Source organism: Pseudopodoces humilis, chromosome 3, assembly GCF_049639895.1.
Source record: "Pseudopodoces humilis isolate 2021_Gansu_Grassland_sample_001 chromosome 3, ASM4963989v1, whole genome shotgun sequence".
NCBI classification, from domain to species: domain Eukaryota; kingdom Metazoa; phylum Chordata; class Aves; order Passeriformes; family Paridae; genus Pseudopodoces; species Pseudopodoces humilis.
In genome coordinates this window covers 42,234,649-42,258,582 of record NC_142202.1, presented here as the reverse complement: position 1 = coordinate 42,258,582, position 23,934 = coordinate 42,234,649, and the positions used below count along the sequence as shown (strand labels likewise).

General features: G+C 35.7%; 1 protein-coding gene across 1 annotated transcript in view; it reads right to left on the bottom strand.

Moving 5' to 3' along the window:
- Nucleotides 1–850: 850 nt before the first annotated feature.
- TTC13 (tetratricopeptide repeat domain 13) overlaps nt 851–23,934 on the bottom strand; it is a 39,037-nt gene continuing 15,953 nt past the window's right edge. The window contains exons 9-23 of the mRNA XM_005518560.3: nt 22,441–22,523; nt 21,164–21,305; nt 19,730–19,904; nt 19,145–19,301; nt 18,745–18,875; nt 18,264–18,396; nt 17,674–17,766; nt 13,396–13,479; nt 11,821–11,905; nt 9,417–9,526; nt 7,959–8,094; nt 7,200–7,279; nt 5,960–6,038; nt 4,389–4,468; nt 851–1,030 (exon numbers count right to left, since the gene is read on the bottom strand). Coding sequence (XP_005518617.2) covers nt 907–1,030; nt 4,389–4,468; nt 5,960–6,038; nt 7,200–7,279; nt 7,959–8,094; nt 9,417–9,526; nt 11,821–11,905; nt 13,396–13,479; nt 17,674–17,766; nt 18,264–18,396; nt 18,745–18,875; nt 19,145–19,301; nt 19,730–19,904; nt 21,164–21,305; nt 22,441–22,523 — 1,692 coding nt within the window. The 3' untranslated portion in view covers nt 851–906. The remainder of the gene's footprint in view (nt 1,031–4,388; nt 4,469–5,959; nt 6,039–7,199; nt 7,280–7,958; nt 8,095–9,416; nt 9,527–11,820; nt 11,906–13,395; nt 13,480–17,673; nt 17,767–18,263; nt 18,397–18,744; nt 18,876–19,144; nt 19,302–19,729; nt 19,905–21,163; nt 21,306–22,440; nt 22,524–23,934) is intronic.

Sequence of the window (23,934 nt, the reverse complement as noted above, 5' to 3'; positions counted from 1 at the left end):
TGCCACAAAAGGACAGCATCCCAATTCTTTCTATGAAAACTCAGAAGCCTCATTTATCCTTGCTTGAAAAGAAATACCTACTTTTGCCCTTTACAGAAATTCTGATCAAGAAAGTTTAGAGTTCATGTTCATAAGTACTAAACAGACAAGTGGTCAAATTTGCCTTTATTATGGTTTGATTAAAGAAATCTGCCTTTCCAGAATGCTGCCAAGTCTGTCCAACAAAAACAACTCAAGGAAAACTAGCTAGTGCTCCCAATATATTTCAATCCTGTCAATCTCTTAACTTTTGCCAACCACCACCATCAGTGGGTATTTGGAAAGGGAGATTGTTGTGTTTCTGACACTGACTCACCCAGAGCTTAACTCCAAATAAGTAATTGGTTCAGTTTTGTTTCCAAATGATGTTTCCCTGAACCCCATTCTTTTAAGCTGACATCTGTTCCTTCACTGGACTACACAACATGAAATGTCTGTGTATTCTCCAGTTACTCACACATGGTAGAGCTCTAAGTTTTCTGTGCAGAAGTCAGAGGCTTTGAAAAAAAAACCCAGTAAGAAGTAGTATAGTATTATTTCTAATGAAGATTACTTTTCTGGGTTTTTTTAATAAATTTTCATCTGCAGTATGTTCAGCTTGTAACAGTGATCAAGTTTCTTACTTGCTCTTCAGTTTGGCACCTGAATAACTCTTTCTGTTAGAGTGTGTCTTAATATGAAAAAGCAGTTGTTCTGCTTTTTTCCCTTTTAATATCATTGGTCACAGAAAGATTTCTTTTACTGGTGATAAACAGTCAAATTTGTTCTATTATAAAAGAAACAAAACAAAATCAAACCATTTTGACCATAATTTTCCGTTCAAAATAATTTACGAAGTGGTACCTCTTGGCCTTTTATTTGTATAAATTATACAACAACTATAGTTTTTTTTAGACAATGAGATGAATCTGTATTTAGTACTTCAATCATTGTTCTCAGGGTTGGAAAAGTCTCTGATACTGATGGTAGGCTCTTGTAAGAAGGTGAAATACTGAAAGAGAAGAAAAAAAAATGTTATTTTTTATGAGTTTTATAATTTACCTGCAAGTTAACACATTAATTTAGACTTCACTTCATCCCCTTCTCCAACAAATTTGGGACCTGTGTCAAGAATCAACCCCATGCAACAGGCTTGGGGCAGAGTGGCTGAAAGCTTCTGGGAAGAGAAGGACCTGTGGGTGCTGGTTGACAGCAGCTGAACATCAGCCAGCAGTGTGGCCAAGAAGGCCAGCGGCATCCTGGCCTCTGTCAGCGATGGTGTGGCCAGCAGGACCAGGGAAGTGACTGACCCCCTGTACTGGGCACTGGTGAGGCCACACCTCAAGTCCTGTGTCCAGTTTTAGACACCTCACTGTAAAAAGGACACTGAGGTGCTGGAGTGAGTCCAGAGAAGGACAAGAGCTGGTGGAGGGTTTGGAGCACAAGTCTTAGGAGAAGCAGCTGAGGGAGCTGGGGTTGTTTAGCCTGTGGAAAAGGAGGCTCAGGGGTGACCTTATTGCTCTCTACAACCACCTGAAAGGAGGGTGCAGCCAGGTGGGGCTTGGTCTCTTCTCTTAGCTTAACATGGGACAAGACCAGAGGAAATCAGCTCAAGTTGTGCCAGCAAAGGTTTAGATTGGATATTAGAAAATATTTCTTCATGGGAAGGGTGAAGAGATTGGAATAAGCTGCCCAGGGAAATGGTGCAATCACCATCCCTGGAAGTCAACAAAAATGTATGGATGCAGCACTTGGGCCCATGGTTTAGTGGTGAACACAGTGTGCCGGGTTAGCAGTTGGATTCAGTTGGATTCCATGATCTTAAAGCTTTTTCCAACCACAATGATTCAATGATTCTCAGAATCTGTTGCTCACAAACAGCTCTTGCTTTTCATGACTACTCCATCACCATACAGAATGAAAACAGTGTCTACATAGAGGAGATTTCAAAAGCAGCAGAAATTAAAGAAAAAATATATTGTGTTAAGTCTTCCAGCCTTATTTACCATATCCACTATTATTTGTCTACCACAGACAAATTAGCCTAATTACCTTCATATTATTACATCAAGTCCTTTGGGCTGCAGTTCTTCAGATTTTTTATTTTTTTTTCAGCGAAGTCAGCTTTAGCATTTTCTCCACTCTGGCTCATTTCCTCACCTATTATACATTTCTAATTTGACCCATCAATTCTATAGGTTCTATTATACTACAAAATGGTATTGATTAAAAATAAATTGTTTTGGCAAGGTTATTTTTAACACGAAGGACTTCCTTGATCTGGTTTGACATCGATTCCCAAAAGTTTCAACAGTACAGCTGAGGGAGTCAGAAACACGTGGGTAGCACTGAAATGTCTTAAGCTGACTTTAATCCCAAGAAGGAAGTTTCTCTTTGGTAAAGATGTCTTCAAAAAAAAAACCCAAAAAACAAACAACAAAACCACAAAACCAAAACCAGCATGACAGAAGATCAATAAAGAAGAGTATATAACTGAGAGAATTACAGGAAAAAAATATGAGAACCACAAAATATTTTTGTATTTCCAAGACAAGCATGTCTCAATATTTGTGCAGACTACTTTCAATAAAAACCACAGCTTCTACAGCTGTAGTTTAGAAATATCACTCCTTAATGAATATGAATTCACAAGCAGATTTCTAGCCTAAGTTTGACAAAGATTTATAGTCTAGTGAAATTCACCAGGCTCAGAACCCCTGATAATCAAGTTAAACAACACTAATCGGTATGAGATGTTTGGCACTTAAAAGCAGCTGCAGAGTTCCACAGTCCCTAGGAAGCTGGACCAGACCTCAGGAGATACGGGATCTAAGATCCTGTTCTTCAACCAAGAAGTCAAATCAGGGTGTCAGGGCTACGTCCTGCCAAATCTTGAAAATCTCTAGGGGTGGAGACTGCACAGCCTCTTTGGGCAGTCTGCTAATGAAAAGATTATGCCAAGTCTAAATGTTGTGTCAATTCATGCACATTACTTTTTGTCTTCCCACCAAGGACTCACAGGTCCTGCAGAGCTGCTCTTAGATCAAAGCCTTATCTTCTCCAGGATGAACAAGCCCAATTCTCTCCTGTTAAGGCATGTACTCCAGACCATTGGCCGTATTCATGGCTCTGTACCAAATCTGTTCTGGTTTATTACAGTCTTTACTGCTGCTGAATGCAGTATTTTAAGTGTGGTCCAAAGTGCTGAGTATCTGCTAAATCTTATTATCCAAACATCATCTTAATCCATCTAGCTATTCTTTTGTCCAGAACATAATGTGCTATCTTGATATGGGAGTAATGTGGGACCCTTGCTGAAGTAAAACTGAACAATGATGATTGCTCTCATCATCCCCAAAAGCCAGTTTTTACCACAGAAAACCATCATTGGGTGACAGAATGTTTGGTAAGCTCATGTTGATTGTTTTCTGTGACTTTTTCCTTCCTATCAACTGAAATGCTTTCCTCGAGGACTCACTTCATGACTTTCCTAGGGATCAAAATGAGGCTAACCAGCCTAGAGTTTCTCTGTGTTTCCTTTTGGCCTTCCTGAAGAGGAACCCAAGACTTCCTTTCCTGCAGTAGCCAAGAATGTCCCCTGATGTGCACCATATTTCCAAGATTATAGATTGCCCTGTAAGGACCTTGGCCAATTCCCTCAGAACCCTTTAAGTGTCTTGACCCTGACTTGAAGCATACTAGAACTGGTGTTGTATCTGGCCTGATTTTTAGATTTTGTATGGGGAATAACAACTAGGGGACCAATCAAATGCACCCAATTCATAATATTAATTCCTTGTCAATGTATGCAGTATTAAATTACAAATTCATATAAAAATCAAAAATTTGAAGCATTGCACAAAAGTCATGCACCTATACTAAGTAATGTAATTCTCCATGCTCAAAATATCTTCCTACTTTGAATTATTCTCCGAATCAAAATAGAACTAATGGATATAAGCAAATGACACTGGATGTCAAGTTTGAAGAGACCCATAGGAATTTTTTAAAAAGGATCAAAATTTCCCGTTGCTTTGTTCACTCATTGCCAGATCTACTAATGATAAACAATAATATAAAAAGACAAATTTGGCCCACTGGATAAAATGAAGAAGATATTAACCCAAATAATTTCCTCAGAGGATAATACTCACATAACTGAATGTCTAGACTATTAACTACTCTGTTAGACTAGAAATACATTACTGTGTGTGTAAATGCAAATCTTGTCTCAATTCTTAAACATCGTTAAAAAATAAACTGAATCCTTTATTAAACTTGTAATTTCTAAGTAACATTTCTTAGTATAGGTTTGCATTTTACATACAGTCTTTCATATTTTATTTCCCCATCTGAACAAAAGGATTTACCTTTTTAGATTCATCCAGCTCCTTGCTATTTTGCTAAAAGCTTCAGACCCTGGTGCTGTCATGGCTTCAAAATCAACCAGCTGAAAATGCAAGAAAACAAGAGATTTTAAGAAATTACAGAATTTTTAAATTCTCAAACTTCAGGGAGGGCTTTGAAGCTTTTCTACCTATGCTCTTGGTAAGACAGGAATAAGCCTACAAACCAGTCTGTGCCCTGACTACTTTGTCCCTCACCATCCATTTGAAGTCAGCATTCAAACCAGGCACTAAAATTCTCTGTAATGTTTGCACACCCCAACACAACCAATACTGAAGTTACACTGGCCATGGCTACTGAATGACTCGCCAAGCAACAACAGGACTCTTGGCTACTGCGCACCCTTGACTTCAGAGCAGCCTGAAAATACATGTTGTCATAAGTCAGCTTAGCCCTTCTAACAACTCTGGCAAAAAAATAAACTCCAGTTTCACTTAATCTCTTCCATGTCATGAAAGCTTTTCTAAAAAACAGGCTTATTTGTATACAGGGACTCTGTTTCAGGAAAAAACCTCAAATGTAAAGATGTCCTGTGAGTCAGAAATCCTGCTTAGTAGTAATCCTGAAACTCTGCTTGCCTGCATAAAACCAGTCTGCAAAGTACTACTCTATCAAGTCCTAAGAAAATACTTAAGAAACCCCACAGAAGTATTTTACCTTAGGTTGAACTCCCACAGAATGGGGAAGACTCCAGCTTAATGGTGTACTGAAAAGAAGCTTTCTTACTGCTAAGCAAATGCTGTATGCTCTGAAAAGCTACTAGAGTTCATTGTACTCAAAGGAGTACATTGTTTTCTGGGCTTTCTAGAACAAAAGAGAAAATCACCCTTTCTTCAGTTATCCATGTAGGGTATTTTCTTCAACAACTTGGATTCTCATGGGAATTTTACTGATTATTTTTACAATACATTAAAGAAATAGAGGTGTTCTCACTCCTTTCATGCTAAACAGGTAATACAGCTAACAAACAAATGTCAAAGAAAAGGAAATCCTTTATTAAACAAGGTGGTATAATATTCAAATGTAGTCACTTAAAAAGTAGGACTTAGTTTAACTTCAGCAGAATACAGAGGGGAAGGAGAAATCAAGAGAAGTTGCAAATCCATTTCTACTAACCAAGCCCTAAAAGCTCTACAGTACACTGAGAGTACGGACAGAAAATCTGCTGTGCACCAGAAGAGTCACTAATTCTGCCCCAGTATTCTCAGAACCCTTTTCAAAGCAAGCTGAAAAGAGCAGCTCAGCACACTGGAAATGCTTCAGTAACAGATTTTTAACTCCTGTGGGACCAAACTGCTACAATTTGACTAATCCAAATTATTGTATACACCATCTCCAAATTCACCTGCTGTCAGAATAGCAATGGAATTTTCAACGTTCTCTCAGGTTGCAAGATATCATAGCATGCAGCTGACCCACCTCCAGCAAATAAACATGCAACTTCTGTTCATTCTTACAGCTCTTTCCCCACTTTTACAAGTATAAGTTCCTCCATCAAGACTGAGTTAATGTACTTTGATATTTTGATACTTGCCTTTCCTTTAGGGATTTTTCCTGATACTTCTTTTCCACTTGCCATTAGTGCTCCCATGATCACTGAATAAGCTATCACACTAAAAGAATAAAATTAAAAGCAACAAATGGAGTTGAAGTCTTTCCATAATGCTATTTTAGACTACAAAAGAAATGGAACATAGTATTGTTTCATAGAAGGCTACCAAAAATTACTGTGCTAGTTACTTTAGAAGGGGAAAAAAAAACCCAAAAAACCAATCAAGCAGAAAACACTTAAAAAGTGAAATCGCTGTAACTATCCAACATCATGAGAATGAAGTTATAAACCTATGGAGTTTTACTACTGTTTCTACATTAATCAGAACTATATTTTCAGACTTTGGAGTTCTTAAGACTCCACAGGGCTGAAAACAAAGCAGACTCCTGTTCCCAAGAAGATCAGCTGTAGCCCAGAAGTGTTTATGAACCCTACTGCAAGAAAGCTAGAGGCACTATAAAGCTGTTCAGTTATTTAAGTTTTAACTTAATTTTTTTTTTTTAACTGTGAATCTCAGACAATTTATCCTAATTTTTACATTCTATAAGGTAAACACAAAATCTGATTAAAAAAATCCCAAAATCTCAGGGTTTTTTTTCATACTGAACTGTATCTGGGACTAAGATTCAAAGATGTTAAGTGCTTAAGTGCTTTGTTGAACAGAGATTCGGAATAGTCTTAGATGCAAGTAGGTTTGCGTTAAACTAGAATTCCTGTTGAAGAGTTCTGTGACATATGGAACTTAATCCTACAGTTTCACTTTGTGACCCTAACAGTTGCAACAATTTAGTAAAATAATATTTTAGTGTTTTTCATTAAAATAAGTTATCCCAAAGTATATTTCATCTTAAACACACATTTCAGAAAACCTTCCTAAGTGAAATTAGTGGTGTGATACAATATGAAATAGAAAAACAAGCATTGCAATTTAAAAATTACGCTTCTCAGTGTGTGAACTGATGTCTATAAATACAGAGTACTCATCATTTTAAAAATACATGCAGCTTTGAATAGTTCCCATCAGCAATTACAAACTAACTTTTAAAACAGTACCAAGTCAGTTCCCGTTGTCACAGCAGCACAAAAGGAGAGGCTGTGCATTGCACACAGCTCTATTAGAAATAATATTAATATTAAAAAATAATGCATTAAGATACTGCAAGACATGGACATCGTACATTAGGCATTCAAGGTAACAGACATGATGAATACCAACACTAACCTAGATCCTCTTGAAAGTGGCATTAAATTATAGAAGTAATAAACTAGTGACAGGATCAAGTTGCAAACAGCATCTACTTCCTAAGAGGAAAAAAAAAAGCGTGAATTAGAGATAATTTAATTGCCAGATAATACCTTAATGTGTAAAGGTACACATTGCAAAGTCTTACATTACCACAATTATTTTTTAAGAACCATTTCAAATGTGAAAACGTCAAACTGTGAAGTTGAAGTCTGATTAACAGATGTTTAAACAAGCTACTTTGTTGTGTCTTTAACATTTAGGTGAAACACAGTTCATCTACACACTTATTAAAGGATGAAAAAGAAAAAGCACAAGCTTGAATGCAGTCAGATTGTCCAAGAACATCAAATCAACACAACACAATTCTAGTGCTTCTCACAAATTTGTGTTACTCATCTTATATGTAACCACCATGAGCCAAATCCTAAAAAGGACTTATAGGAATGAAGACAAAGGTGAACACAGACCCATGAAAAAAATAAGAAAAAAACAGAACAGACTGTGATATTGAGACCTTGCCGGGACACTCTCTAGTACTACAGGCAAAGCACAGCAAATTTTAAACTAACAGACAGAATTATAGCAACTTCTTATGGTATTTGTCATAATTTGGTTTATGTAACTTTATTACCTACGAACTCTGTCAAAAAGTATTAGAACAGGGACTAATAAACAGTGTGTATAAAAACATAAAAGGCTTTTTCAAGAAATTAATAATTCCCTGAACAGCCTTACCCCCAGCTCTGCAGACAGAATTAGAATTTTTCCTTTAGCTGTTAGATCCTTATATAGTGCATCTATTTCTGCATGATACAGCTGTGTTCTCTCTTCTGTTGTCTGAGTTTCTACTGAAAATAGTATGTTTCCCACTCTGTTAAGCAGATGAAAAAGAAAAGGAGGTAAGACATTTTTTGGACAGAACATGATGCATATCTAGGGTAAATTACAAATCTAATACAGTTACACATCACCTTTTTCCTATCATCTTTCTTAAGCAGGAGATTATTTGCGTTACTTCTCATTTAATTAAAAAAAAACCCAAATCACTGAATTAAAAATGCTACATCACAGTCTAAGTTTGAAAGAATATATAAAGACTGCCACCTAATCACAGATGAAGTATTTCCACTGAAGAATACCTGACAAGCATTAGTGTTTCACTTATATTACCCATTTCACTCAAATGGGTGAAAAATAAGAAATATTAAATTTTAAAATATCTTCACAGACTTAGGATTTTTTTGTATAGCATGTCTTGTTTTGTTATAAAGCAGTTCCAAACTGAATTCCAGACTGAATGATACTGAACAAAGTTTGTCCAGAACTAAGTTAGGCTATTTACTGACACCAAAATATTTTCCTCAAAATAGTGAAGCCATATATTTAATGTCCTTTCACCATATATAAGCCTGTGATTTAGAATGTAAAATAAAAAAACGAGATACATTAACATTTTAGCAGAGACGTATGGATTCCGTGCCACTCATTGAAAACACACAAATTCTGAGCAAAATCCCAATACATTGAATTTTAACTTTAGTTTTAATTTTTTTTTATTTTATAGTATGACAGTACTTCTGAGCTTCAGACTTGCTCATTTTTCAGAAAGACAAAGAAGCAGAATCCACGAAGTGAGACATTTACTATCTCACCCAGAGAGTGACCCAAAGCCTCTTGATTGTATTCTCATACATTTAGGTACTATTTAAATTTTCACATGCAGATAAAAGGTCTGCAAACATCTCAAACATAAAAAAGGCAAAAATCTCATACAGAAGACACTGTAATCTATTCTTAGATCACAGAAATTTCAAGTCCATTCAGGACTTCCCAGTCAACACAAAAGACAAGGTCTCACAAGAAGAAATGAATTTTGATATGTATAATGACTGAGGTATTTGATATTTTTTCCCCTTTAGGCATTTTTTAGTCAAAGCTGAAAAACAATGTCTCTTTTAACTTTTGTGCTGTATGTTAGAGAATCAACTCAGTACCATCGGTGTTATCCATATTCCCTTTTTGTCAAAAACACAAATCAAGTCCTCAAATGAATAAACTTTAGTTATTTACAAAAATGCCACTAGCAATAAACAAAACCCACTTTATGTGAGCAGAAATGGCATTTCAGACAATTAATTCCTAATAGTTTATCACTGCTTAATGTACCCTAACCCCTGAAAACAGCAAACATACTTATCTCCCGTTATTGTAATTGTGAATCCATCATATTCTTTCCCTTGATCCTTCAGGCTGGGGACTTTTGTGTTCACAGTGAACCCATCTCTGGTTTTACTGTTAAACTGCTTTCAAAAGAAAAAAAAAAGTAATATTAGAGGTAGCAGAGACAGAGACTGCCTAGCTATTGCTTTGAAGCAGATAAAATACATGTAGTAGAAATGAACGTGGACAAACTTAGGGAACAGAACAAATTAACTGTCAGTGACTTTATTTCATTCATCCTTTATTTCCTTCTGAATGGAAACCATAAATACTGAGTGAGGTATAGTGGCATTCAACTTTATAACTAAACAGTGAATAAAATGTGCTGATTATGAAAAGCAATGGTACAAAGCAGTTCAACTTGTAAAGGTTCTTCCCCAAATTGCATGCTGATGGTAACCTTTTGGTGCAACAATGTAAATGGAAAAGCAGGAATTTGAGACCCCATTTTATGTTTACACTAAGAAGTGGCTGCATTAGTCCAAGTGTGAATTCCAGAATACAACTCAAAGCAACAGTTTCTTAACTGTGATCCAGTTTCAATTAATGTTTATCCTTATCAGAAGGAAAATATCTCCAAGTTTAAAAATTTTACAAAGCTATATTATCTAAGAGTAACACTGTAGCCAGAGAGTTGTATAAACCAGGCAGAACTGCATTTAAGTAAAGCCAAAAGCCCAGCTTTCCACATACAGCATTCGTTAGCTACCCAAATAACCAAATTACATCACTGTGAGAAAGATATTTATTTTATTTAGGCACTAATAATGGCTAATATGCACTAGTGTTTACTCAGGCAGTTATTTGCATTAAGCCAAAACTTGTGATCCAGGGTGTTTTATTTCAAGAGAATCTGCATTTTTGTTAAAGGAACAAAAAACTTTTAATGAGACAGCATTCCACATTTAGTTTGGAATGGGATGCAGGAGACTCAAACCAGACCAAAATGTACAAGTATGGAAACTGGGAAGAATATTTGCTGCCAGTTGAGACATTTACTTTGAAATAATAATGTACAGTCCACTATGTTTACATATTTTCATTATTCTCTTGGAGTAACATGTATTTTTAACTTCACTAGTAGCATTTTTCTGGCCAACAATTCCAAAGTAACCGCATTAGATGCTCTATGGGGTCCTACTTCCACATTTGTGTGCGAGTAAGGAACACTTAGTTGTCCATCCACCCCAATATCTACCACCTCTTTAGCAAAAGCTTTTGTTTAGATTCAGTTCATATCCACTTGGCTTCATCTTTCAAACCCCAGAATAAGATAGTAATATCATAGGGACCTCTGAAATTAGGGTGTCTTCAAAGAACACATATTAACAACACATTATAAAAACCCATAGAAAAATGTAGTGCTTCAGCCATGTAGCTCCTGCAAAACTAATTGTAGTGCATGAGTGATCACTAGTACCAAGAACACATCCAAACCCAGACAGTCTGTCAGGAGTAGCAGCAAGGCAGCCTCAGAGATCTCTGCTCTATGGCAACCCAGCTGCTTTGCTTAGACACAAAATTCCAGGGTGGTCACACAAGATAAGAAGGTAAAGAATTTGTCTCTATTCAGCATAACTCTTTCTTCCCAAATTTTATTCTGCTCCAATCAAACTTCTCTACAATCCTTTAAAAAGACACACTGTAAATTTGTTTCCCCAGCCCCCAAATACTTACACACTGCTCACCCTAGATAAATTTGGAGAAATGGGGGAAAAGGGGAACGACTTTCTTAAATTCAGCTCAAGCCTTACTACTCAAGTTGCAATAAGAGTATAAATCATTTTGCAGGTCATATATCCAAAGCCTTTCTATAAAGATCACCAGCAGCAGGAAGAAAACCTGCAAGTTTCCCACTCCTGTTTTGCCAAGTCTTCCTAAGCCCAAAAATTTAATCCAGGACTTTATTTTAGCTCAGTCACAAAGGGCAACAATTACCCCACTTCCCCGTGCCAGCCCCAGCACATACTGAGCTGCACCAACGGACCAAAAGTAAAAAGAGCTTCCGTATTCCTAGTCTCTCAGGCACATCTATCAATTTTTCTCCTTCCTATTGAACAGGCACAGAGTGAGCCCACTATAGCAGATCTGACCACAAACCCTCTTGGTTGAAAAGGCTGGCTTCCAAGAACTAGATTTAACATTTTGGTTTCCCATAATTTTGTTACCAGTTCACAATTGGGCCAAGGATTTCAAACCATTTGCACATATCAAAGGGAAGGTCCAACCCTATATATGCAGATTTGGAATAACCTGAGCTAGTGTTTCCAGTTACTCATTTAAGCTTATATACAATGGTTTTATTTTCAGGAATTGAGTATCTCCCAGAACACATTTTATGATTTTTACCATATATTAAAGTTTTTCTGTAAATTACCTTCATTATGGGAAGAAGATCTTCTACTTTATGCACCTTTTCCAAAGCTTCCCGAACCTCTAGCAGTCCTTTTGGATTATTAGCACTGGAAAAAAATTAAATATTAAATACAGCAGTTGAACACACGTAGCATTTCTGGAAATTCACATACCTTTAACATAATCAGCCATAGTGAAGTAAGTTATTGAAAGTTAAATATTTCTTTTCTGAAAATTAGTTCCTTTATACTTGTCCACATGCTCTCCTCCTATATTTCAAAAAACACTTTTCTCATATATCAGCTCAGCTTATTTTTTTCAGCTTCAAACTTCAATTTCAGAATTCAGATTTATCTTACTCTAATCAACTACTCTATCTTCCTCTTGCTATTGGCCACTCTAAAGCATCAAACAGTCTTTGCATGAGTGTGTGTGAGCAGGGGGTTCTAGGTAAGGAAAGATGGAAGCAGAAGAGCATTAAAACCAGAAATATTCTTCACAAAATATATGCATCTGTGTAGCCTTAAAGGCAAGTAAATACTTCAGATGCAGGCACAGTTGCATCATGAAGAAACCTGCTGAATTACTGTTCTTACAATTATTCATTACACTATAGCAGATTTTAAGAACAGAATTATTTTATGAATCACACCACAAATTGGTGCGGTTTAAGGTCAAATGCTACTGGGTTTACTCTAAACAAACTTCCTAGCAACAGACGATAGATTGCCAAATACTACAGAACTTAGTTATTTTCAGCAATTATCATAAATTTCTAAAATTTTATCATTTTCAAGGATTTTCTGCACTTTCATCTTCTGATATTTAAATAGCATAATGAGATTGAAAAACAAAACTCAGTATTTAATAAAAGTTACCAGGCCAAAGGAAAATTAAAAAGCTAAGACAGTTCTAAAACTTTTTAAAGTTAAAAAGCTTTAACTTAAAAAAGTTTAAGCTAAAGGAGTTTTTTAGTTTATGTTATCAGAATACAGAGCCACAGTATACTGTACAGATGCCAACATCAATTTTCATATTACCTTTAGTCATATTATTTCATTCAAGAGTCTACAACTCTCTTCAGTTCCAAGACAGCACCTACCAAGCCATCTATGTAACGGTAAAGATTCCATGCTCATTTAAAACTAATTGTCAAACACCTGTCTCAATGAAAATTACTTTCCATATCTTCTTTTCTCTTTTTTTCCACACTTCTTAATAAACTAATCTCAATAGTCAGAGTCTCGGTACTTGATTCTACCAGGAGGAAACCTAACATCTTTAATAAATCATATGCTTAAAAAAATAGAGATCCAATCATGACAGAACCATGGCCACAAATTCAAAACAGTTATTTGTTTCTAGGTACACTGTAATTCACAAGGGTTTTTTTTCCTATTGGTTTAAGTTTCTTTACGTGGCAATGAATACAATTTTCCATTTCCAACAGGAATTAAAACAATTGTATATATTAAGGAAACCAGAAATACTAAACAAAGAAAAAAATATTTCAGACTTTGTGAAATTAGTATTATATAAATTTCAGATCACTATTACCAGGTGAACAAAGCAGGGGGGGAAAAAAGTTGTAATTTACCCATGGTAAACAAGGATCCTGTCTTTGATAAAATGAAGAATTTTCTCGAAGTATTCCAGGTACCGCATGTTAATGACCTGTCCCCTACAAAGAAAAGAAAGGGTTTTTTGAAGTCTTGTTTTTCAACCCAACATTCCAGGACACAAATATTACTCACTAATATTTGATACAATTTTATTCACAGTTGCTCTGTAAAGTAAAGACCCACGTAGGGTTTATCTATGTGGTGAATTGCCAATCCCCCATTTTAAATACAGATTACATTGTGAACTTACTCAAATTCATATATCATTAGAATTGTTCTCTGATAAAGTACATTCCATGCGTATTTCCCCATTTTTAGTGTGCCTGATGCCAGCAAATCTTACGTATAAGACAATTATCAATTTGTAGAAGATATAATCTTCCCTAGACTCATAGATACAAGACAACTGAGAAAAGAATTCTCAATTTGCACATTTAGAGAACAAACATTCTCTAGTTTACATATTTGCCAATATACATGTTGATCTGCTCTGACTGTCCACATATATTTTTCCTTAATCACCTGTGTCCCTCTATATTGAAGTAATTTCCCTTTTAATCCCAACAGTTACAAGTAGTAACTGAAAACCAAAAACATTAAAAAGGTGGTGTTTTTTCCCTTGGACTACTAAGTAAAAAAAAATCAACATTAAAATGTGGTAGAAACCTGTTAGGATTATAACCACTCTGAGAGGAAAAATTACATACCATTACTGCATTTGTAGGAGTCCTTCCTCTTCTCCCAGTCTACAAAACAAGATTTTATAAAGCAAGCGTTATCGCTCTCTGAGGAAGCAAAACCACTGTCAATCACAGGAAGCTGTGTACACCTAGCTTTTTCTTTCCACTTCAAGGGAATTTTTGGCAGCTCAAGTCCCTGTCTAATGTCTCACTTGACAGTATCTCACCTTAGGAGGCCTAGTCTCAGAAAACCAGCGGAATCAGTCCTCAAAAACTGAACAGAATTAGAACACATATACATATCTGCACATAGGAAAGGGAGGCAGGGAAAGCAGAAGGATGAAGACAAATCTAATATACATAATTTGCCCTTGTTGTACGTCCCATCGTTTTCCATCTGTATTAAAAAAATATCTGTACAACAGGCAGTAGCGTGTCAGTATAAGGAATGTAATAAAGGCTTCTCTTTTAGTGTCATCTTGGAAAACACATCCAAAGCAGACCTATCACTCTATAAGGCCATCTAGAAGGTGTCGTACCAAGAAAGACTTTTGGTGGGTGGTCAGAAGTGATTTGTGTTTATTCCCACTCTTTCTTCTTGTTTAGTAAACACTATCACCAAGAATTCAAAAGTTGCAGTGTTCAAGAGTGTCTTTTTATTTATAAGAACATTAAGCATATCATTAATGTTTAGTTGATCACAAATCCTTGCTTTGTCTATGAAAATGACGAAAGCTTTCCAAAACATTTTCTCTACTTTAAATCAAACTTACTAGCTTTGATCTTTTAAGCCAGAAAGGAGATAAGCCAAATTCACCCTTGTCTACAGGCCAACAAAGAGACAGCTGACACATTTGCATCTTGAGAACATTAAGATCTGAAAGCCTATCAAAAATTGTGAAGTGCAAGATGTTTCTTATATATCTTTTAAAAAAGGTCTCCAAATTGACACAAAAAAAAAAAATCCAAAGAAGGTTTTTATTTTCTGACACACTCCAAACATTTTGCCATTCTGGAAAAGAAAAAAAAATAATTCAGTAGACACTGAATGCTAATGCCTCTGTTACAAGACTCATTTAACAGGAAACACTGAACAATACTGGACTTCCAATGGAAAGGATTCGAGTAAAGAAAAAGGTTGTGCTAACAGACAAGTAATCCAAGTATTTCTGTCCACAGAAATTCCTGGTGTACAATTCAGATGAAATAAAACCTAGAGACAGCTTGAGCTCAGCATGACTAGATCTTCTACAAATGCTAGAACACCCAACTGCTGTTGCTACACTTCTTGCCTAACATCTTTTATCCTAACATACATAATAACCACGCAAACTGCTATTTGTCAGCCTAAATCTACTGTTATACTTGGCTGTCAGGTAGTCATGCTATTTTAGAAAGAATTCAGCCTTAGTGTGAGTATAACTTTCAAACCATAACCTAACTATAAAACTAAGTGTATCTTCCTGCAGGATAGTCAGAAGACCATAAAGCTATCTCAGTTATCAAGAAAAGGAAAGCTCAGTGCCCTTTTAGTCTCTTCAATCAGCAGACATTTTACAAGCTGAGTAATGTAAAAAGGGAAATATACAAATCTGCATAATTCTTTAAGAATAAATTGTCATTTAGAAATCATAGTGAACTAGAACATGCTTCAAAACTAAAATAAATTTTACAGAAACAGCCACTACCACTTAGTATGTTCATTTATTCTATCCCTCACATCATGTGAAATAATCAGGATGGAGCCAAAAGCAGAAACACATCACAACAGAAAGCTCGTTAGAGAAAGTGGCTATTACTTAAGGCTGGAGAAAGACCAAACCAGAACAGGTTTCCAGAGTCAAAAAGAATGCAATCACCATCCAGTACTAAAGCATGAGCAACTCCTAAGGCAGTGGTATTTAGGCTGCTTTAAATTTATTGTTTCTTCAAAAAAGGCAACAAACCAGTGTTATTCAGAGAACCACTACTTAGCTATCAAATAAGCACAACCGAAATGCTGATGTGATCCCCAAAAGCCAAGGCTGAGCCAAACCAAAAAGGTTAGAATTAGGTTCATTGTGGGCCTACAATTCTGACCGTTCATGAAGCTTATTTCAGACTTCTATAAAACAACCAAAACAGCTGTAACAGTACATTGTCAGTTTTGCCAGCACTCTCTGATGAAAGGAAAACAAGTGAAGTACTCTGCCGCTGCAAAACAAGAGTTCCTGACACAGAGATCCTGAACAACGACGTATTTCCGCAGATTAAACGTTCAGTATTAGTTTCAGGATGTTAATTAAGTGTTGTTACATGAATGCCTTTCTGCCAACACAGATCACCTAAAAGTTAGGCTTTTACTCTCCCATTTAGAAATTAAACCATGAAGAAACAGGTGAAGTATGGAATGCATCTCTCTCTCCAAGTAAAGATGGCTGTGGTTTCTGCTGCATTGTACATACAACAAGAGAGAAATGCAGCAACAGCAGAGATGGAAACAGCTTAGAGCCCAAATGTAACACTTGGCTTGAGTGAAGAGATAAGCCTGAGCACAAGACTGTTCAAAAAGCAGCACAACTTGCAAAATAAATGATCTGCACTGGAGTTTAATGCTGCATTAACCACTCCATAAAGTAATGGAGAGGCTGCTAGGGTCTATTCCACAAAGTGGAAGGGTGAGGACAAATCCTCATTAGCCTCTGCATATGAACATCAGAACATCACTATTCTTCTCTGCCTGAAATAATTCTTGAGAAGGCTTTGTTTCCCTTATTCTCCTTCTTCAGTACAGATTCTCAAAGAATAAAGAGATAGACATATATAAAAGCAGAATGACAGATCAAAGATTCAGTATTTCCCAGGAGGGGGTGGAATAAGATGAAACCTGGCTACGCATTTACTTACACAAACACACTCTGCTCCTGTGATTGACAGTGATGTTGCCACATCGAGTCTGTCACACTTGTACCACTTCAAAGGAGGTAGCACTGTCATGACTACAAATACAGAGTTTTGCAGCATGGGAGAAGATGGAACGTACAACAGTAGTTGAATCTTTTAAATTTTACCTTTATTTGTAAGTGCAACTATTACCTTTCACAGGTTACTTGTTTTGTCATTTTTGCTTTACTCTGGCCTGCCTTGAAAAGAGCTGTGAGAACTATGTTTTTCCTCTTCACTGTAAATTGGTACTAAAGCTAATAGAGCAGCATTGTTTCAATATCGATGCCACTGCATTCAAGAGGCAGCATTCGCAAAAATTACAAGTATGATGAACTTAATAAATTTTATACATTTAAGGTTATTTGGGAAACAAAAACAGCATGTGAAAATATGCATATTCTGGATCCTTGTTAGATACTGCTATAACTCAGTTGTACAACTGAAATTTGGGGAAAAGAGGAAATGTCATAAGGGAAAATTGTACACAAATCAAATCAAATTCCATTAGAAGACATAAAATAAATATTAAAGTAAAATAATAAACACACATGCATTCACTGCTGTAAAATTCTGTTTCATAAAGAGCTGGTAATTCCTGGTACAATCCCTTAGTATGTGTGGGAATGCTGTTTGGTAAAACTCTCATACCTGATTAAGTTAATGTGATTATTGAAACCTCTGCTAAGGCTCCGGGCAGGCATTTGGTCCAACCAAAGCACAGGCTGGTCAGGGTCAGCTATCCTACAAAGACAAAGGACATCAACATTGACACACATTTCAATCCATGTCATATTTCTAATACAGCTTTATTCACAGACAGAACAATTTTAGGCAAAAACTAGAATTCAGAGATTATGGAAAAGAACTTTTCCTGAAGCACAGTTTTTTTTTTCTGATAAAAACCATACAACTCAAACATTTGATATTTCTGGAGTAGAAACTGTAAGTTTTTATTTGCCTTAGCTGCAATGGATACTATGGTCTCTCACAGCTTTGTTTCAACTGGAAAATGCTATTCCAATTTTTTCCCTCCTTTATAGAAGAAGAAAAATTGAGTATTTTAAGAAGGGCACTCCTTGTACCTACACCATCCTTTTCTTTTATCAAAACCTTTTTAGTTAGAGAATGGCAGCAAGTGTTCATTTTCTTGTCAATGACTGCAGCCCTTTGGTTAGCTGGAGCACTCATCATTATGACAACCAACCCCAGGCTTGCTCTCTGTCCTCTGTGAGCATTACCTTCGCCACTTCACAGCAATATCAAACATATCTCTCCACTGCATCAGTCTGGTTTTCCCATTCATCCGAACTTTGGAGTTTGCCCAAGTCCGCAGCACAGCTTGCATTACTTCTAGAGTGGCCAATCCCATTGCTGAGGTGACGCAGGAGGACAGAGGTACCAACAACAGAAACAGAAAACCAATTAGAGCCAAATACTCCGTTTTGCACAGAAAGGAAAACTGAAGCAGGAAAGCAATGTATTTACAGAAAAAGAATGGACAAGATCAAAAAGTCTGATTTCCAGAGATTCTGGAGATTCTGATTTCCAGTGCCCAGCTAGGTCAAGAAAATGACATAATGATTATTTTAAACGTTTTATCTCAATTGAAAGAAACAGAGCATAAAACTAATTTGCAGACAGAGAAGATATAGCATTCAATTATCACCACAATGACTTCCCCCCCCACCCCCTCAAATTTACAGAGCATTTTCAGTATACCTCTATGTATCCTTTTATTTGGAAGAAATCCTGGTGTCTCATACTGCATCATGGAACCCAGATGATCAGCTACACATATGAGTTCTTGCACATCAGGCTTATAGCTTTCAAAATTCTGAAATAACACATCTCTTACAGAGGAGAAAAACATGCATCAGACATAGCTTGACTATAAAAGTCCTGAAAGCATTTGGCAAACAAGTCTGTATTTTACAGATTAATACCATTTGTGTGAGAAACACTTAAACTCAGGATAAAGAACACTCATTCCTCCTCCCAGCCCACTGAAATAGACAGTATGCTGCAATTACACCCAATATCTCAAATGAATTCAGTCTTACTGAATTCAGTGGCAGACCTCTACATTTAAAATAGGCTTTAAAAAATAAAAAATTCTCACTTTATATGTGGCTGTAACCCTGGCTGTTCTTCATAATTTTCTATAAGAAAAGGAAGATTTTTTGCCCAGTGATCCTTGAAATTTCCAGGAAGATCTATATCAGTATTATACTCTGTAAGAGGGGTATCCAAATGTGCATGCAAATATCTAGAGTACTCTGGAGGAAAGAAATAAAATTAAATAATGTTTGAATAATCAGTTTACTTATGCCATTACACAAAAACAGTAACCAGGTTATATGCTTGTCAGTTAAACAACATGACTCTAATAAGTCATTTATTTTTAGATAATATAATTTTACTATTACCCAATTTCCAAGATAGAAATAAATCTTTTTCAACTAAGTATCACCACAGTCTTCATTTATATAGAAATGTATATTCCATTTTTGGACCTAGCTTTAACTGTATTAACAATAAGAATCAGTATTTGCACTAGTACATTTTCTTAACATACATACTCAACAGTGCTCACGAAAATGTACACTGGTTTCTCTAAAATGACCATAACTACAAGCAAGCTTGCACTTTTAGGGTCTTTGAAGCATTTACAAAATTTAAAAAAAACAAAACAATTCCAACTTACCTCGGAGATATTTCACTTTCAGATATTCTGGACTGGCCTTCTGTCCTGGCAGAGGATCATTTAACATAACTTTAGTCTGAGCTTTTATGCCTTCATAAAACTGTCCCATTGCAACATGGCTGAGACCCTTCATGTACTGGCACACTTCATTGTATGGTTCTAGCTGTAGACATCTCTAGAGATTAAAGGAACAAAGCACCCATAAATTAAGAGACAGAAAGAGCATCCTCAAATAATCCAACCTGTCTGGTCAGAAGACATGTGAAAACATTTCTTGATTACTACGATCTACTTCCACCATAATTTTCTTTCAAATGCTGCTGAGCATTTAAAACTGCTAGCAAATGTAAGAAAAAATATTTTCAGCTTTATCAAAGGGGAAAAAAACCAGAAAACCCAAACTCTGCCAATGCAAATATGCTTTGCACACTTTGCTCTAACAATATTAGCTCAACATTAGCTGGGAGAAATTAGGCAAAATACACTCCAAAATATACTCCAAAATACACAATATAACAAATAATTTTGGGTTAGTTATACAGATACATATCTTTTCTGTCATTTCCGCCATTCATCCCTTCACTACTTCTTGCATTAGTACACTTCTATGTTAGTCAGCTATTTATATTAAACACACAGCAAATCCTATTTATGATTCATAAATGAATGCTCCAATTCTTACAGCAATTACATTTATTTAGAAGAGCATCACCACCTCAGAAGTTGAAGTATCTTTTCAATCACACCAATATCCACAAAATGGGTTATAGAAGGTGAATATGTAATAATGCACATAAAAGTGTTCTCCTTGTGATAAGCACAGACTCATTTGGAAACGAAACTTATTTCATTCCCTGTTTTAAGAGTATGGGCATGCAAATAACATCTGCCTTTTTTGTTCTGTCTACAAAATAAGGCAATTATTTAAGTGTAGAGATAGTCAAGCCAGTAGAGATAGGCAAGATTTTGGCAACATGAAAATTTCTGTAAGCACAGTGAATCACAACATATGCTGAGTCTGTCAGAAGAAAATACTCTAGAAAAATTAGATAAGCATTGTAACTTATTTTCAGCTGATAATTACAGACTAGTACATTTCTTCTTTCATCCAATATGAAAACGCTTTACATTTCAAGTCAAAGTATCAGTAAGAACACAATTACCAGTTTAAAATAGAAAATAAAACATTTCAACCGGAGCCTGGTTTTACAAACGCATAAAACAGTTAAAGAAATCACCTTAGTGATTACTTTTTCAATTACAAACTGTTCGGTTTTATCTTTTAAACCAGATTGCAGAAAGAAATACTTCTAGCTCAAGTGCACACACACTCAGAATGAAAAAACTTTGAAATTTGTCCATTTTATTGCACTTGTCTTTTAACAAGACCTTGTTAAAACATTTAAATTTTGTGTTTACCTAGAGCCTGCTTACCTTAAAATTCTTCAGTGCTTCATCTAAGCTACCATGATGATAAAGCATCATTCCTTTGAGCTGCAATGTCTGAACATGATTTTGATTCAGCAGTAAAGCCTTCTGGAAGCTCTCTGTAGCAGCATCAAAGTTGCCAAGCTCTCTAGGTGATTTCAGAATGTGGAAAGTGAAAAATATGGAAGGCAACAGTGACAAAAAATTACCTGTTAAAGGTGACTTTAAGGTGCCCAAAGGGGATATCTTTGAAGAGAAACACAGCACTAATGGAAAATTTCTGTAACAAAAGCAGTAATTTTGCAACTATTCTTCTGTGGTAATAACACAACAGCTGCACAGAGTTTCTTACTCCCAGAAATATGTACTCTGAAATACAACCCCACAAGACCACAAATCTACACAATCCTCAGCAGTCATAAAAGCTGTAAAAACACATGTCTAAGGTATTTCTTCAGAAACTAATGTAAATAAAACTTCTACACAAAGCATTCTTGGAAGAAAATATCTTTGAGAGGTCTTTCTAACTTTTAAGTACAAACACGTTTTTAAAACTTGACCAACTACTTAAATTCTGAGTAAGAAGAAAGCATATGGTGTTTGAAAACTGGAACTAACTAAAAATTTATTGACTAGAATTACTCCATGTGCAAGACAGCTGTACATGTAAGCAGGCAGTAAAAACAGTCACAGAGAAACTGTTCTGAAAAAATTAAAATAGAAATAGTATACAGTTTAATTTATCATAGTTTTTTAATTCAGTACACTGATTTCTTTAAGATTATTATATTAGACAAAATTAATTCAAACAAGAGAAACTCTAGAAAAAAACCAAGATTTACTAGTTTTAAAAACATTTGCCAAAAATAATTTTTAGCAGAATACTGATTAACCACAGCTCTTTAGTTTCAAGTAATTGCATGAACACCAAAGCCACTACATCTGAAGCAGGATTTAATCAGCTGTAACTTATGTTGTTTTAAATCTTTCCATCATTTAAAAATCATTTCGCACACCTGAAACACATCTTACTGAAAACTGTCATTTAACTAACCTTTGAGTTAAGGGGACTTAAAGAAATACCAGAGACTAAATTAAAATACAAAACAAACACAGAAATTATTTATATTGGACATATCCTGACACAGCTATACCAGCCACTGGAGCTACCACATATCACATTTGGTTCTGCACAATTTTGTAACAAATGTGTAAAATGTAGAGTGCATTTTAAAGAACACAACCAGATGAAAAAACTACTTTAAATGACTGAATATGGGTACCTGTAGGCTTGTCCCAGACTTTTATAGGCATCTATGAAGTCTGCTTTCTGCTTCAGAGCTTCTTTGAAGGATTCGATGGCTTCCTACAGAAATGGACCAACAGAAAAATTTGTAACTTACTACATTCATTGAATTTCAGCATCCTCAGCAGTTACTACCTATGGAATGTACAGTTATAAATCAAAAGCTTTGGAAGGAAAAAACAAGGCATGACTTTATTACAAAATCTATAGAGTAAAAATTATGACATAACAAATGAAATACTGAAACATCTGTATTGATCAGTACTGACAGATTTAGCTGGAATTCCTTTGTCTTAATATGCAGTGAGAATGAGCAATTCTTTTAGTATTTTCATAGAGTTCAGAGATGAAATCCCTTCAGAGCTTGCTTTCAAAGGTCAGCCTGGTCCTTAAGGCACAGCAGTCTCTCCTTACAGTCTTTCTTCCTCATTCATAATACACCCCTTAAATTCTGGAGGCCAAAAGACTGCTTCAAATCCACACTCTGCCTTTAATTGTCTTACTGCATTCTTTGTTATTTCCTCAGTTGGAATCCTTCTCTTGAGGGATTACAGAGTAAGTGATCATCTTCACACACTAGTATGTACTGCTGCTATTATTGCTATTACTGTTGTGAGGAATACAATGTAATAAAAACAAAAGCTAACAAAATAAGCATGTGGTTAAAGAAATATGCCTTTTCAAAGAAACTGATTAAGAATTCAGCTTTTCAAACTAGAGTGGCTACATAAACTGGAATATTCAATATTGAGATTTAGAATTAAGGATGGAATAATCAACTACTTTATATTACTAAGGAATGCCTGAAAAGTATCTTGAAGTCTTCAGTGCAATAAATTAGATGCTGTAAGAAAAGAATGACCGGTATCTTTAGTTGATTTAGAAATTCTTATTTAGAAAAACTATCAAATATATTCTGAGCACTACAATGTGTGCAAAAATACTCACTGAACAAAAATGTAGGACAATCATCTACAACTACGGATAGGCTCATATACTACAGGTAAATTTTAAAACCAAGATTATTATTCCCAAAAGCAGTGATTCAAATAAATCTCTTTTTACTCAAAAATGAACACAGCTACCCTCAACCCAAATCTTCAATTTTCAACAAGCCTTACAAAACCTAACAGATGGCATATGTAGCTTTCCTTTAAAAGGCAGCCTGAATCTGACTGGAAGCTAAGGTGTACCTGGGGATGAAAAACCACTCAGTGATGATCTCTCTGAACATGAATAATAGAGAGGGAAGATGCTTCCTTTGAGAAAAGAAACTGGGGGGAAGGAGGTGGTAGTGCAGAAATGTGTTGACCTGTGTATCAGAAAGAAGAAAACTTTGCTTCTATTCTGCAAACTGAGACAGCATTTATTTTTGTCAGCTGTATTTTCATCATCACTTTTTTGGGTCTCTGTTGCCTATATCAAAAATCAGAAATCCAAACTATTATTTGCAAGCATCTCTTCTTACTGC